Source organism: Argentina silus (assembly GCF_951799395.1).
Source record: "Argentina silus genome assembly, chromosome: 9".
In the NCBI taxonomy this organism is placed as follows: Eukaryota; Metazoa; Chordata; class Actinopteri; order Argentiniformes; family Argentinidae; genus Argentina; species Argentina silus.
The window spans coordinates 19,044,352-19,057,898 of record NC_139663.1 but is presented as its reverse complement, the minus strand read 5'-3'; the positions used below and the strand labels follow the sequence as shown (position 1 = coordinate 19,057,898).

The following is a 13,547-nucleotide window of genomic DNA, read 5'->3' as shown; positions in this document are numbered from 1 at the left end:
ATTTGTATTTATGGATCGCAAACTTGTTGTAATTTAGCTAATATGCATTTGTATTTATGGATCGCAAACTTGTTGTAATTTAGCTAATATGCATTTGTATTTATGGATTGTAAATTAGGTGTAATTTAGCTAAAATGTATTGAGCTAGCTTTATGTAATGTAGAGAGCCGCTACAGTATTTATCCAATTAAAAATTAGGCAGTCATAACCGCTGTTCAACTCAATCAATAAAATAAAATCACGTTGTGGAAATCTGACTCGGTGTGAACATTTACTGGGGTGATTAGATTTTAATGATCGAGTTTAAGAGTGCTTATGGCTGCCTAATGTTTAATTTGATAAATACTAACTACATTTACAATCCATAAATACAAGCGCGAAGGCTATTAGCTAAATTGCGTGCGAAAAAAAAAATCTATTAAATTGCACACATGCACTCATAATTCAGATTGTTGCGCAATATCAAAACCCGGAAATGATACAGAAATAGACGTGGGCATCTATTTCTGGTGAAGCATCTGAGCGCCAGTCGGATTTATCTTTACAACGGCTGGAACGTTACATGTTGTGGTGACGTCAGGCTGATGAGACATACTTGAAAATTATTTTTGAGTAAAGTACTCTGAAGTACTGCTACAAACTGAAGTACATTTTCTTGAATGAACAAATGCTCAGCTTTCAAATCATTCCTGTGTCGTTTCTCCTGGGTTATCACTGCATTCTTATTTGATTGACCCATGTCTGTCACCCGAGTCTCAACTGAGCAAGTGAAGGGGACGATTGCTGTCATTTAGACGATCGGACCGAAGCCTCTATTTACGCACGTAAAATGTACGTTCTACGTGTGAATTGCGCTTTACGTAGTATTTGCGTAATTCATTGAGTTGCCTTTTCTCTCCAGCAACGCTTGGCAGGTGCACAGTTTCTTTGTGAAGTGATCCCAAAGACGTGTTTTCCTGTAACCCGCCGCTTTGTTCGTTTATTTTTGTGTCTTGGATCAGACGGAAAGCCTATCGTCATTGTGTGATTCCACTAGTGTGGTGAACAGGACAATCCTGTATATCATCCCTCGGCTCTCCAATCACGTCCACCCCTTCACCGCAGTGCCAGAGAAGAAGCCTCGCAATGATGTCATCGTATTATCATTCTGGAAAGGAAACAGACATGGCGACGATGACAGAGCCGCTCTGCCTAGAGAGAGGTAGGCGAACTGGGCACAACATATATGTTCAACCATTTGCACCATTCGGACAAGCAGTTCCAAAATCAGACGGATACAGAAAGAGTAGCTTGTTTGTTTATTTATTAAGATATCTATTAACCCATCATAGCCTAATCTTTCAAGATCAACATTAATTAATAACATACAGTCAGATCGCAATTCTCATTCAAATGACAATTAAATCTCACGTAGAAAAGCTTACTGATGCTGGCCAATGTAGTGCATTTATTTCTATAGATGCAGTGTCCACGAACCGTGCGGATTAGTGAGCAGGTCAAAAGCGCATTTACTGTTGGTCGGATTCATCCATTCAATTTTCTATTTCTAAGCACATGAATCGTCCTATTCCAACTAGTCTAAGGCAATAGCTGCGATCATTTCGATTGATAATAGTGCACAGTTTTACGTACGACGTAGCCATCCCGCCCTGAACATGCCCTACACTAGTCAATGTTGCATACCCAGGGTGTCTTAACCTTTCCCCCTAGTGCCCCACTAACTCACACCTGAAGAAATTCGGTATATTTTACTATCATTTACCTTACATTTGATCATAATTAGTGGGCTTGCGAAGCAACACACTACTATTATTTGTCATGCTTAATGTTCTTCTTTTTATTATTATTATTATTATTATTATTATTATTATTATTGTGAGTGGGCTTGCATTATTATTATTCCAATTCTTCTGCATGCTACTCCTCCTCAGTGTTGTAGTTCAACTATTAGTGGGCCAACTAGAGGCCACATTCGGAAGATATTGTGCCTTTTGTAATAAAAGCACCACATTTGACACAGAGCAGGTCTTAGGGAGCATTTTTTGTTATAGGGCCATCACAGATTTGATCTTATACCCTTTGGTCTTGGTCTTCAACCCACCCTTTATCGCTTTAAGGCCAAAAACACACTCATTTTGAATGGCCATACCTGAATATATTATTGGTGCAGTAAGACCAATGATGGTTTATAATGTTTGAGTGTAGAGGACACACACATGACAAAAGTGTGCCAGGTATGTGTGTCCTTTAAAAGAAATGTGACAGAAAACTACGCTAAAAATGGTCAAAATAAGCTGTCATCCTGTCAAAATATCTTGTCTTATCTTTGCTGATGAGCACACTTAGGCATTGAACACCTGCACAAATATTAGCCTTGGGTAAGCTCATGGTCTACCCTTGTTTAACTCTCCATCCTCCACCGTCCTCTCCTCCCTCTCTCCATGCCAGATGTATGCAGGGTGATAGAGCTGCTGGACAGGCTACAGAGGAGCGGGGAGCTGCCCCCTCCCAAACTCCAGGCCCTGCAGAGGGTCCTGCAGAGCAAGTTCTGCGCCGCCATCAGAGAGGTACAACATAATGCAGTTCTTCCCATAACAGCTAGCCATAAGCCGCCGCAAAAGTAAGCCTACTGAAAAAATCGTTTGGACCATTGCTTTTAAGTAAAATGTATAGGCTACACTTTTAAGAGTATTACAAACATCATTTTTGAAAAACATTTTTTATTACCGCCCCTATTGCCCTAATGGACTGGCCGGCACTGACTACATTACAAAACTCCACCCCACACTTTGTGTGCCACACCAACTTGATACACAGCGTTATGACATCTGTGTTGACAGTATAAACAGCTAAATATAATTGAACAGTATCCAGGAAAATGTAATTAAACTTTTCTCAGTGCATGCCCAGCCATTTCTATGACCCAGCTGTTTCATTGTTTATCCCCCCCATCTCCTCCCTTCTTTTGACAGGTTTACGAGCAGCTCTATGACACTCTTGACATCGTGGGGGGCCCAGAGGTGCGTGCCCAGGCGACTGCAAAGGTAGTAACACACACACACACACACACACACACACACACACACAGCATTTTTGGCATTTTTGCTCTCAGTCAACTGAGATTCTGAAAAGATAAGAAGATGTGTGGCACAACTCCCAATAATGAGTGAGAGAGAGACAGTTACAATCCAAGTATTACTGAATGCTGAATGCGGAATCCAAATGTCTCGTCTGAGCTGGTTAGAACTGCCTTTAGTCATTGTGCTCCTCGGGCATGGAATGACCTACAGGATACGCTTTAGTATCATTGGGCCATTTTAGGAATACTGATTAAGGATTCCTCAGTGGAGAAGTACTGTTGTTATAATTGATTGTTGTCTGTAAAAAGAAAATTGTATTGCCTGTGTAAATCAGAATCAGAATCAGAATTAGAATTATTTTATTTGGCCAAGTATATTTTCACATACAGGAAATTGACTTGGTGAGGTTGGTGCATGGACATAAAAAATAAATAGCAAATATTGACAAGAAATTTACAAAATAGCAAAATATTAACAAAATAGCAAACAAATTTACAAATTTACAAAAAAGAGCAGCAGAACAATACATCTTGTAGTCCTTTTTAAAATCTTTATTGTAAATAATAGCGATATGTATATATCAGGGCACCCTTGAAAAAGAGACCTTGGTCTTAAAGGGACTTCTGAATAAATAAAGGATGAATTAAAAAAGTAAATAAATAAAATCCTTTGCCGTTGTTGTCACCACCTTGTGGTGGCTTTCGGCAGCACACATCTTCACAACTCGTGTCTGCTGCAGCAGTGGCATTATGTAGACCACTGTTGCGATGACAGTATGAACCTTTTAAACACTGGCCTACTGTACTCTAATGCGTTATTTGGGGGCAATATTCGGTTATCATAAATAGACAGTTTGATGTGGTATTCATTATTTAATATGAAATGTTAACGTTTTTTCTTTAGGGATTTTCTCAAGAAGGTATTTGGTTAAATGTTTACATTTTAAACGTTAACATCCATAATCGTTATTCCTCTGATTCCTCCATTTCATTCTGAACCCCACCTACCCAAACTCGTGATTTGTCAGGAGAGTGTGTCTGTAGTAGACCCTCTCTTTTGGGAGATATACTGCATTAGCTTGCTACAGACTAACAATTGACCTTAGTGTTAGAATGGAAGCCATGGGAGCATCACAGTTCCATGCTCTATAAAAAGTATGTCCTCAAACTCAGTTTGTACATACATAAACAGATACTATTATTTCGCTTCAATATCGCTAATATTTAGATTTTAAGTTTGCCTTCAATCTCACCCTCATGGCTACCATGTGGGCAGTAGCATGTGTGAAACCATGGGCTTCTGATCCAAAATATCAATAATTGCTTAGAAATGCAAAATGATTATTCTCACTGTCATTCTTTCTGTCTCTCTCTTACTTCCTCTGTTTCTCTCCCTCTCTTCTTTTCCTCTTTACCTAGGCCACAGTGGCAGCGTTCGCAGCCAGCGAGGGACATGCCCACCCTCGGGTAGTGGAGCTCCCCAAGACAGAGGAGGGCCTGGGCTTCAACATCATGGGGGGCAAGGAGCAGAATTCTCCCATCTACATCTCCAGAGTGATCCCTGGCGGTGTGGCAGACAGGCAGGGGGGGCTGAAAAGGGGCGACCAGCTGCTGTCTGTAAACGGAGTGGTACGAGGGGGCGTCTTTCAGTCATACAATTATTGAATTAAATAAATACCATTGCAAAAAATAATGGGTAACACTTCAATGGTTTATAAGCCATTTATAAACCATTTATAGATGATGAACTCAATATTAACAAATAATGATTCCAACATGTATAAACATTATTAAATGCTAAGTAAACTATTAGTTACTACATGTATAAATTACAGATTAGTTTAGTTAGTTATTAATATCACACCTACCTGTTACTCATGTGGTGCAAATGATTGTAAATGCATTCATCAATAATGTATACATCATTTTGTAGAGTGTTTTGCAGTATATTATCTTTGTAACAACTCATCCTTTACAAAGTTTATAAAGGTTTATAAGCCATGCAGACGAGTTACTCTCAGCATGATCTCAATAATTGTGGAGAAACTAACATTTTATTAGATACAGACAAAAACCATCATTAAACTAGGATACTGCACATTCTGTAAATATTCTACGCGGCCTATCCATTGACGGTAAAAATTAATGGACAGATGGAAGTCGTTTCAATAGGAATTTATATTTTTTCAAAAACTGTTTTTGTTTGTTTTTGAAAACATTTCACATGTTAATGTGGGTGGTGTGTGTGTGTGTGTACGTGTGTGTACAATCACCTCTGTGTGTGTGTGTGTGTCGATGCAGAGCGTGGAGGGGGAGCACCACGAGAAGGCGGTGGAGCTGCTGAAGGCTGCCCAGGGCTCGGTCAAGCTGGTGGTCAGGTACACACCCAAAGTGCTGGAGGAGATGGAGGCCCGCTTCGAGAAGATGAGGAGCGCCAGGAGACGCCAGCAGCACACCAGCTACTCGTGAGTGAACACACACACACACACACACACGCATACACACACACACACGCATGCACACACACACAAACACACAGTGATAATTGCTTACCTATGTAGCTGTACAACAGCTGCCAGACTGTATGTTGTAGGGATAATCCTCTCTTTCTCTCTCCCTAACATAGGTCTCTGGAGTCCCGGGGCTAGCCAATCCCTACCCTCAGTTGACCAGCCCATCTCAGATGATAGATAAGGACGGAGAAACCAAAGTAGCCAACTTAGACCTGTTATTTATGTTTGTGAACTGTCCAAATAAGACATGAAGTATAACCCACCTCTCCCTTCCTAGCTGTTAGCGAGAGACTGCTAAGCTCATCCTTAAACCCTTGATATTATTTTTTTCTCTCAGTGTAAAATCTGCATCATACTGTAGCTTATATGTAGGGCCCTGAGAAATGATTGACCACCTGACACATCACACATCACACACCATGTCATTCAAAGCTTATCCATAAGGCGCCGCTGCACGTACTTCCACAGTCCCGGCGGTTCTGCAGGTTTTCTTCTGTACATGCAGTGACATAAAAAAAAAAAAATGCGATTTTTATTAGACTCTCATCAACATTGTTTAAAGAAAAGTCTATATACATCCCGGTCGTATTGTGAGTATATTACGGAACAAACAGAAGTCTAACTTGTGTGTCTAGCTTCACATTTTGAGACGGTGCCTCTCGGTGCTAGGTTGTGGAACTACCAAAGAAGAAAACAAGTCAATTATTTCTCAGGGCCTTACTTATATGGCAGCAATCTGTTTAGTGTGAGAGCCAATGTGTCACGTTCATAATTAGACATGAATAATACCCCACCTCGGCCCTCCTAACTGTTAGCGGGAGACTGCCTAGCTTAACCTTAAACCCTGTAATATGTGATTTGTTCTCCCGGTGTAAAATCTGCATCCTAGCGTATACGGCAACAATAAGTTTAGTGTTACAACCTAGGGGAGCCAAGTAAGCATGGTGGATGTAGTCAAATGCATAGGTCTATTTACTTTTGTATTCTATATGAGACGATTCTGTATGGCACTATAAGCAGTGTTCACTGTCCTTTGCGCTGTACCTTGATAACAACTGATAACTATCAAGTATAGTGGCGAAGTATAGGTTGGCACTCAAGGGAGATGTTCCCCTTGACCACAGATCTATGAACAGATGTCCTACCCCCAATCCACCCATAACCATACGGGAGGACAAATATCTGACCCTGCATCAGTGGATATGGGCAACTTCTTCCTAAGTAAGCATTCCAAGGCTTTGATATCATTATGTATGTTAATTTATGTACTTATTTATTCATTAAATAAAGCCTGTTAAGGTTTGAATTTGGTCTTCTGTGTGAAATATGTGTTGTACTTGTGTGTGTGTTTTATTTGAGTATGTATGAGTTGTTCTACTTCTACAGGAAATGATGACATACCCTCCTCAAACCCTCATTACATCAAAATATATGTTACAGCAGGTTATCTGGTTACAATTCAGCATGACTAGTAATGAAACCGTTTATAGGGCAGTTTTGAAGTGAAAATATCGAACAGGGTCGAGATATCTTTTGGTTTATTCAGATCCCCATTACCTTATGCACCGGCAACAGCTACTCAGATATCTCACAGCACAAACAATGGCAAAAACTATATTGACAGAAAACACAAACCTAAAGGCGATACATGACATTTTCACGGTACTACAGCCTATAATGGCTTTGACAAATCTGCAGGGATTGTGGAGTGATAGTGTTTAAAAGTAATACCTCTTGACCAATGTTTCAATTGACTATGGTATTAGCATATCAATACAGTCAGTACAGCCACTGTTGTCAAAATCTTAGCTTGTTACAGAAAGTAGGCAAATACAAACTATATTTGCAAAGCATATATTTGTTATTAACTGTTCACTTGACATGTCTGGATCTTATCTCAATGGTCTGGATCGCCGATTTTCATGATGGATGCTAGCTAGTACCAATGGCTAGCATAAACAAACAACTCATTGTAATTGCAATTTCGACCAGTGGCCACATGGACGTGTAGCCCTTCAAAAACACAACTACTAACACAATGATAAAAACAATAAACACAAGACAAAACATTTACAAAAACAAGACATTGAATTGTCTAACCCATGAGATGACAATATCCATAGCAACAACAAAATCGGTCCAAAAAAAATTACTCTATGAAAAGAATAAGGAAAAAAAATAAGATCAGAGAAAAGAAAAGAAAAAAAACATCCAATAGCCTATAGAAGGTCAACACACTCTTTCACATGTTTGACCTTCTGCTGTCCCAGAGTCTGACATCTAAATACATTCAATCAGGATTTCCTCACTGATCTGCACAGTCTACTGAACAATTCTGAATTAATGTAAATTATTCTTTAAAAATGAAAAGCTGAGAAGACCTGTTTGCAAAAGTATACACGCCCCTTGCTGTGGCTCTCCTGAAATGATCTCAAATGCAAAAATAATTGATTTTATTTCATTAAGGGATTCCTTTTGGTCACACTGTTCTATAGACTACTAGGAGAAAGTTTTGTGTCAAAACACATCATCATCATTATTCCAGGAAATAAATCTAAGCTTACTATTACAATATCTATGCTGTTGTGCAAAATAATGATCTTTTGGGACCATATAAATGGTGGGCTGACAAAAAACATCATTATATTTTCACTTTGAATGTGTAGGGTAGGTTGTGCAGATCGGTTAAAAAAATAAATCCAACACAACAACATGGGGAAACTATGGGGTTCACATACGTTTCCTCAGCATGATATGTTGCCCAGAAAGGTATTGGACAATATGCAAAGTCCTAAAAAAAAAAGTATGTTAAATGTATATGAACTATCTACTAAGTGAGCAAGTTCCATTCAAGTTCAACTTCAAAAATATTCAACAGAGCACATCCTGTCGACTCTAGTGGGCGTAGGTTTTCCCCCCAAAACGGACACCGTATGAGTGTAGCACAAAAGAGTTCAATTCTTCTGGGAGTCCAGGGAATCAAACAGCTTCATTCTCTCCTGGACAGAGAGGCCCTCTTTCAGACTCTAAAAGACAGAACAATAAGATAGGCAGACCAAACAGGAGAGAGAGAGAGAGAGAGAGAGAGAGAGAGAGAGAGGAGCAATAATCTTTCCCAATAAATGGGCTAGATGCTAATGCTAATTTAGTTTGATGGATGGTTAACTCTTTCCACAGCCGCTGTCTTACGACATAAGCAAGCCAGATCAGGTGCATAGTTATCCATTGCTATAGTTTGTGCTGCATATGCAGAGTGCTTGCTATGTATGGGAAGTTTCTTCTCTATATTCAGGTAAGCCCTTACCCTTGATCTCAGCCCTCTGATCTGCCTGGTGAGGGTCGTCCTCCCCTTCAGGAAATCAGGATTGCTTTTTGATTGCACAATGCCTAAAGCATAGAGGGAAAAATAAAAAAACTGTTTGTTCATAATTGTAGCAATTTGTAACATTAATTGTTGTATTTTGAATCTGTATATATGAATGCACATGTAGCAATAGTACTTCAAGAGTATGCATAGGTTTTACTGAGTTTACTCACCATTTCCCTGAACACCAGTAGAGCTGCCACAACCCTCATCCCTGGAGGCCCCTATTGCAGCACAGAGTTCCTCTCTGAGTCCGGTGATGTCATATTGGGCCTTTTCCTGGCTGATGCTCAGCTCAGCACACATGGCTTTGAGATTGTCAGTGGCATACGCCTTATCCTGCACAGCAGGATACACAAACATCATACAATACATCTTAAACACTCAGCTCTCAACACTTTCGTGCCAGCATCAATAAGACCTTTTTATTTTTTTATTTGCTAGAGCAAATACACTGTACAACTTGGTTTCTACAGTAAATCCCCAAGATACACAGAAAATACCATATATGTTTTACAGTACAATAAACTGCATTGCATTGTGGGCAAATTCTGACAAAGCGGGGAACATTATACAGTAATTTACTGAAATCAGATCTTACTGAAATTACTGTAAGATAACACAGTATGGTATTGTAACTTACATACATTTACATACAACTTAACACAGCCTTTTGAACCAACAACCCTGCTAGACCATACAGCAGAGGAACAGTGAAAACCCTGAACAACATACCCGTAGGTATACAGGTAATTATAAAACAGTTTCAGAGAAATATGTGATCTGATTGGCTAAAACTGCATTCCAAGCCATGACAATCTCTGACATCACACAGCTGAGAAAGGGGTCCAGGGCGGTTAAGGGTTAACATATACATGTGCCAACCGGATGGCTTTTCAAAACAAGAAACATGGCAGACATCTCTCTCTACCAAAAACAGCAGAAGTAGAGATTCTCTCAGCTTTAATTCAATGTTTTCTTTAAAAAAAAAAAAAAATTGGTTTAACCATTTACAAATTACAACCCTTTTTAGACATAGTCCCTCTATTTCAGGGCACCAAAAGTATTGGAAAATTGGCTTGACAGGTGTCTCTGGTTAGTCGGGTGTGTTCTGTCACATCATTTGTGCAGGCATAAGAGAGCTGTCAATGTCTAGTATTTTTGAAACAAATGAAACAAAACCATTAGGGATCCGATATTGGCTGATGAGCTGCTCTCTTGCACCAGTGGCCTGATAAGCACTTGATGGCTGGTTAGACCAGCACACTACAGCACACTAAATGTAGTTGAGCTTCCATTGGTTTTAGGATGTGTAGAATAGATTTCTGTACCCTAAGAGCAGCTTTCAGTTCCTCCTTTAGAGAGTGGGTCTCCTGTCTGAGGCAATGCAGTTCTGTGTCCCTAACCCGAAGAATAACCTGTAACAGAATAAGGTAAAAGAGGGTATCAATACACCAAAACAAATTACACAACAAGAACTCAATGTGTTTGTGTGTATATGAACATGATTCACTATTTCCATCTTTCGATGTGCTTACATACAAGCAGAGACTAGCATTGTACAAAGTAGAGCTTTGATTTTCAGCCCGAACAAGGTGTATCACAAAAAAACGTAATGGGTTATTTACTACATTAGGCCTACTTAATTTAAGATGTTTTATTTACTCAAGGACACTCCTTTCTCCATTGGATTTTGAGCATCTCTCTCCCCCCACACCCCAGACTGATTAATCTACAGTAGCCTACCTACCTTGTTTTATTCAGAGACTCCTCACTTCAGGCTCTTTGTTGATGTGAGTGTGGAAGTAGCCAAGCCAGGCAAACTGCTTAATTTCAAATAGTGCTCGATTGCTGCTTGGGTTTTGCTGTGGGCCAATTAATGCAGTGCTAAACTCCAATCTTTTTATTGGTAATGTTGTCAGGGGCCATTTCAATATTGAGACAGATTATTCAAATGATTAAAGAGATAGATTCACTCAAATTACAAAATCACGTACAGTGCCTTGCGTAAGTAATGGGACAGTGAAGCATTTTTTCTTCTTTCGGCTCGATTCCAAAAGTTTGGATTTGAAATAAAACAATTACTATGAGGTTAAAGTGTAGATTCTCTTGTACATATTGGTTTCACCATTTAGAAATGACATCACTTTTTATACATAGTCCCAATATTTTAGGGCACCGTGTGTGTGTGTGTGTGTGTGTGTGTGTGTGTGTGTGTGTGTGTGTGTGTGTGTGTGTTAGTTATAGAGTAGGCCAACCTCCAATTCATAGAAGTCCTTTTCCTGGAGGCCTGTGTCTGCCAGTTCCCCATTGAGACAGGAACACATGCGGGAGATCTCCTCTGTCAGTCTATGAGTCAGTTCCTGAGGAGAAAGGGAATACGTGAGAAACATGTGATTCCAGACATGGCCTACTCAACAGACATTCCCTTACAACAGATTAGTTAACTAATCAGGTGTAACCCTCAAATATTGCAACTGAATGTTGCCGTTGCAAAAGAGATTCAATGGGAAGGAGTAGCCCTTATAGCCAGACCCTGTGGGTGTAGCGGAATACAGTGTATCACAGGTCTGGTATGTGTGGAGGTGTCTTACCTGCTTCTGGGTGTTCAGCTCCTGGATCTCCATCTGACACTGTAAACGGGCCTGTCTCTCAGCCTCCCGGGCCTGATCCACGTGTGAGCTCTCCAAGCATTTCTGAGAGTACTGGCCTGACAAGACCTCCAGCTCCCTGTGCAGGGACTGGAGGTCGTCCCTGCAAGGCAAAAGGTGAGAGGCAATTACCTGTACACATACCCCAAAAATCCCCACACAAATGTAAACAATTGTTATACATTACATTTGTGGCATTACCACACAAAACATAAAGTGTATTTTATGGGCTGTCAAAGTAAACGCATTTGATTAATTTGAAATGTATCAGCCAGGTATTCTAATTATTTTACATAATTTTAAATTGAAATATATTTTTTTATCACAGATAGATTAAGTGCAAGCAGTTGTCCCAGGTGCGAGAGTTCAACGTGACGACAACCTAACAAGGCACCTCTGTGGATCTGAAAGGATTCGATCGGTTTGAGGAATATGCAATTCCACCTGGTTTATCAGAGGAAAAGGTTGGGCTATTACTATTATAGTCATACTGCATTCTATTTATTGTGCTTATAATTTTACTGCTAATACATATACTGCTTACACTGCACTACTTATACTTATACTTATACTGCACTACTTATACTGCTCATGTACTGCACGACCTGTATATATTGTTCACACTGCACTTTTCTGTTTTTTTGCACTTCTGGTTAGACGCTAACTGCATTTCGTTGTCTCTGTACTTGTACTCCGTACAATGACAATAAAGTTTCATCTAATCTAATCTAATCTAATCTAATTTAATCTATTATTGCTTATACCTATCCAATGCTTTGGGATCTGCACAATAGCCTGAGAGCAAGCTGTATTTGGAACTGGGGCAATCACTCACTCATACTTGGATCGCAGGACTGTGATGTCAGGGCTCACTCCGCTCAGCTGCAGATGCTTACTCTTCTCCAACTCCTCATTATGAGCCTTCCGCATCGCCTCGATTGCTACATAAGAAAAAAAGAGAGAAAGAATGTATTTTCAGTCAATAATGCATATGAGGCCATCAAGAGCAGGAATGTTTTGCTTGAAAACCAAAAAAAGTGGCCTTATTCACTATAGCAAAATGTTCACCATTTAGAAAGTGCAATATTTTTTAAACATACTCCCTGCTCCCCCTATTTCAGGGCCCAATCTGAAAAAAGAACACACTGAATTACACTGTTTGCAACTTTAAAGATAGAAATGTAATGAATAGAGAAGACACGTTTCTCAAGTCTGCATCTATGAGCATTCTGTAACCACATTCTCCTGACTGTGGCCCTTGTTTTACCTGCAACAGTGGCAACAGTCTCCTCCTCTAGTAGTCGGTCCTTTTCCTGCATCAGTGTAGTCACCTCCCTCTGGTGCTGCCGCTGAAGGTCCCCCACCAGCTTCTGGTGCACCTCTTTCATGGCATTGAAGCCCCGCTCACAGGACTCCTGCACATTGGATTGCAGCAGAAAGAAACAATGTACTCCATTGTATTTAAAGAGAAGGTTCCCTATTTTGAAACATCCTTTTTTCTTCTATTTAAAGGGCAGTAGACATCCATTTTACCTTTATAGTATTTTAAGAGTTTTGTTTAAAACATGATTGCTGTAACGACATATAGTAAAAACCCTTATGATGCTTTTGAAAGGACAGCAGCTATGTTATGTTATTTTCTTACATAATAATACGTACAATAACAATAATTTGGATATATTTGCAAAGTAATCAAAAAGGGAATCACGTGACATGACGGTATGACGTGCTTGAGTTCTCGCATTCCGGACCTTAAAATGTCTTAAAATATAGCCTCCTATAAAAACGCCCACTTCAAGTCTGTAAACTGTTTTTAAAGCACGTTTGGATGAATGACTGGTAGCGGGGACTGGCGGGAGACCAGGCAGACAGTAAATAAACGAAATATACATCCATCGATCAAACAAACTATGAGCGAGGAGGAGATGCCGAGCTGAGCA

General features: G+C 39.8%; 1 protein-coding gene across 1 annotated transcript; it reads left to right on the top strand.

Moving 5' to 3' along the window:
- Positions 1-713: 713 nt before the first annotated feature.
- On the top strand, positions 714-6,856 carry lin7b (lin-7 homolog B (C. elegans)). Its single transcript, XM_083677157.1, has 7 exons — positions 714-831; positions 1,002-1,201; positions 2,449-2,567; positions 2,973-3,044; positions 4,499-4,708; positions 5,381-5,544; positions 5,706-6,856. Exons 2-7 carry the CDS (start codon positions 1,126-1,128, stop codon positions 5,725-5,727), a joined length of 663 nt encoding a protein of 220 aa, XP_083533283.1. The 5' UTR covers positions 714-831; positions 1,002-1,125; the 3' UTR covers positions 5,728-6,856.
- Positions 6,857-13,547: the final 6,691 nt, after the last annotated feature.

What these genes read in the sequence shown, in the direction of transcription:
- lin7b (XM_083677157.1), top strand. Translation starts at nt 1,126, where the DNA reads ATGATGTCATCGTATTATCATTCTGGAAAGGAAACAGACATGGCGACG. An exon ending in TCTGCGCCGCCATCAGAGAG is followed by an intron (nt 2,568 to 2,972) that starts GTACAACATAAT and finishes TTCTTTTGACAG; the next exon opens with GTTTACGAGCAGCTCTATGA. An exon ending in CAGCAGCACACCAGCTACTC is followed by an intron (nt 5,545 to 5,705) that starts GTGAGTGAACAC and finishes TCCCTAACATAG; the next exon opens with GTCTCTGGAGTCCCGGGGCT.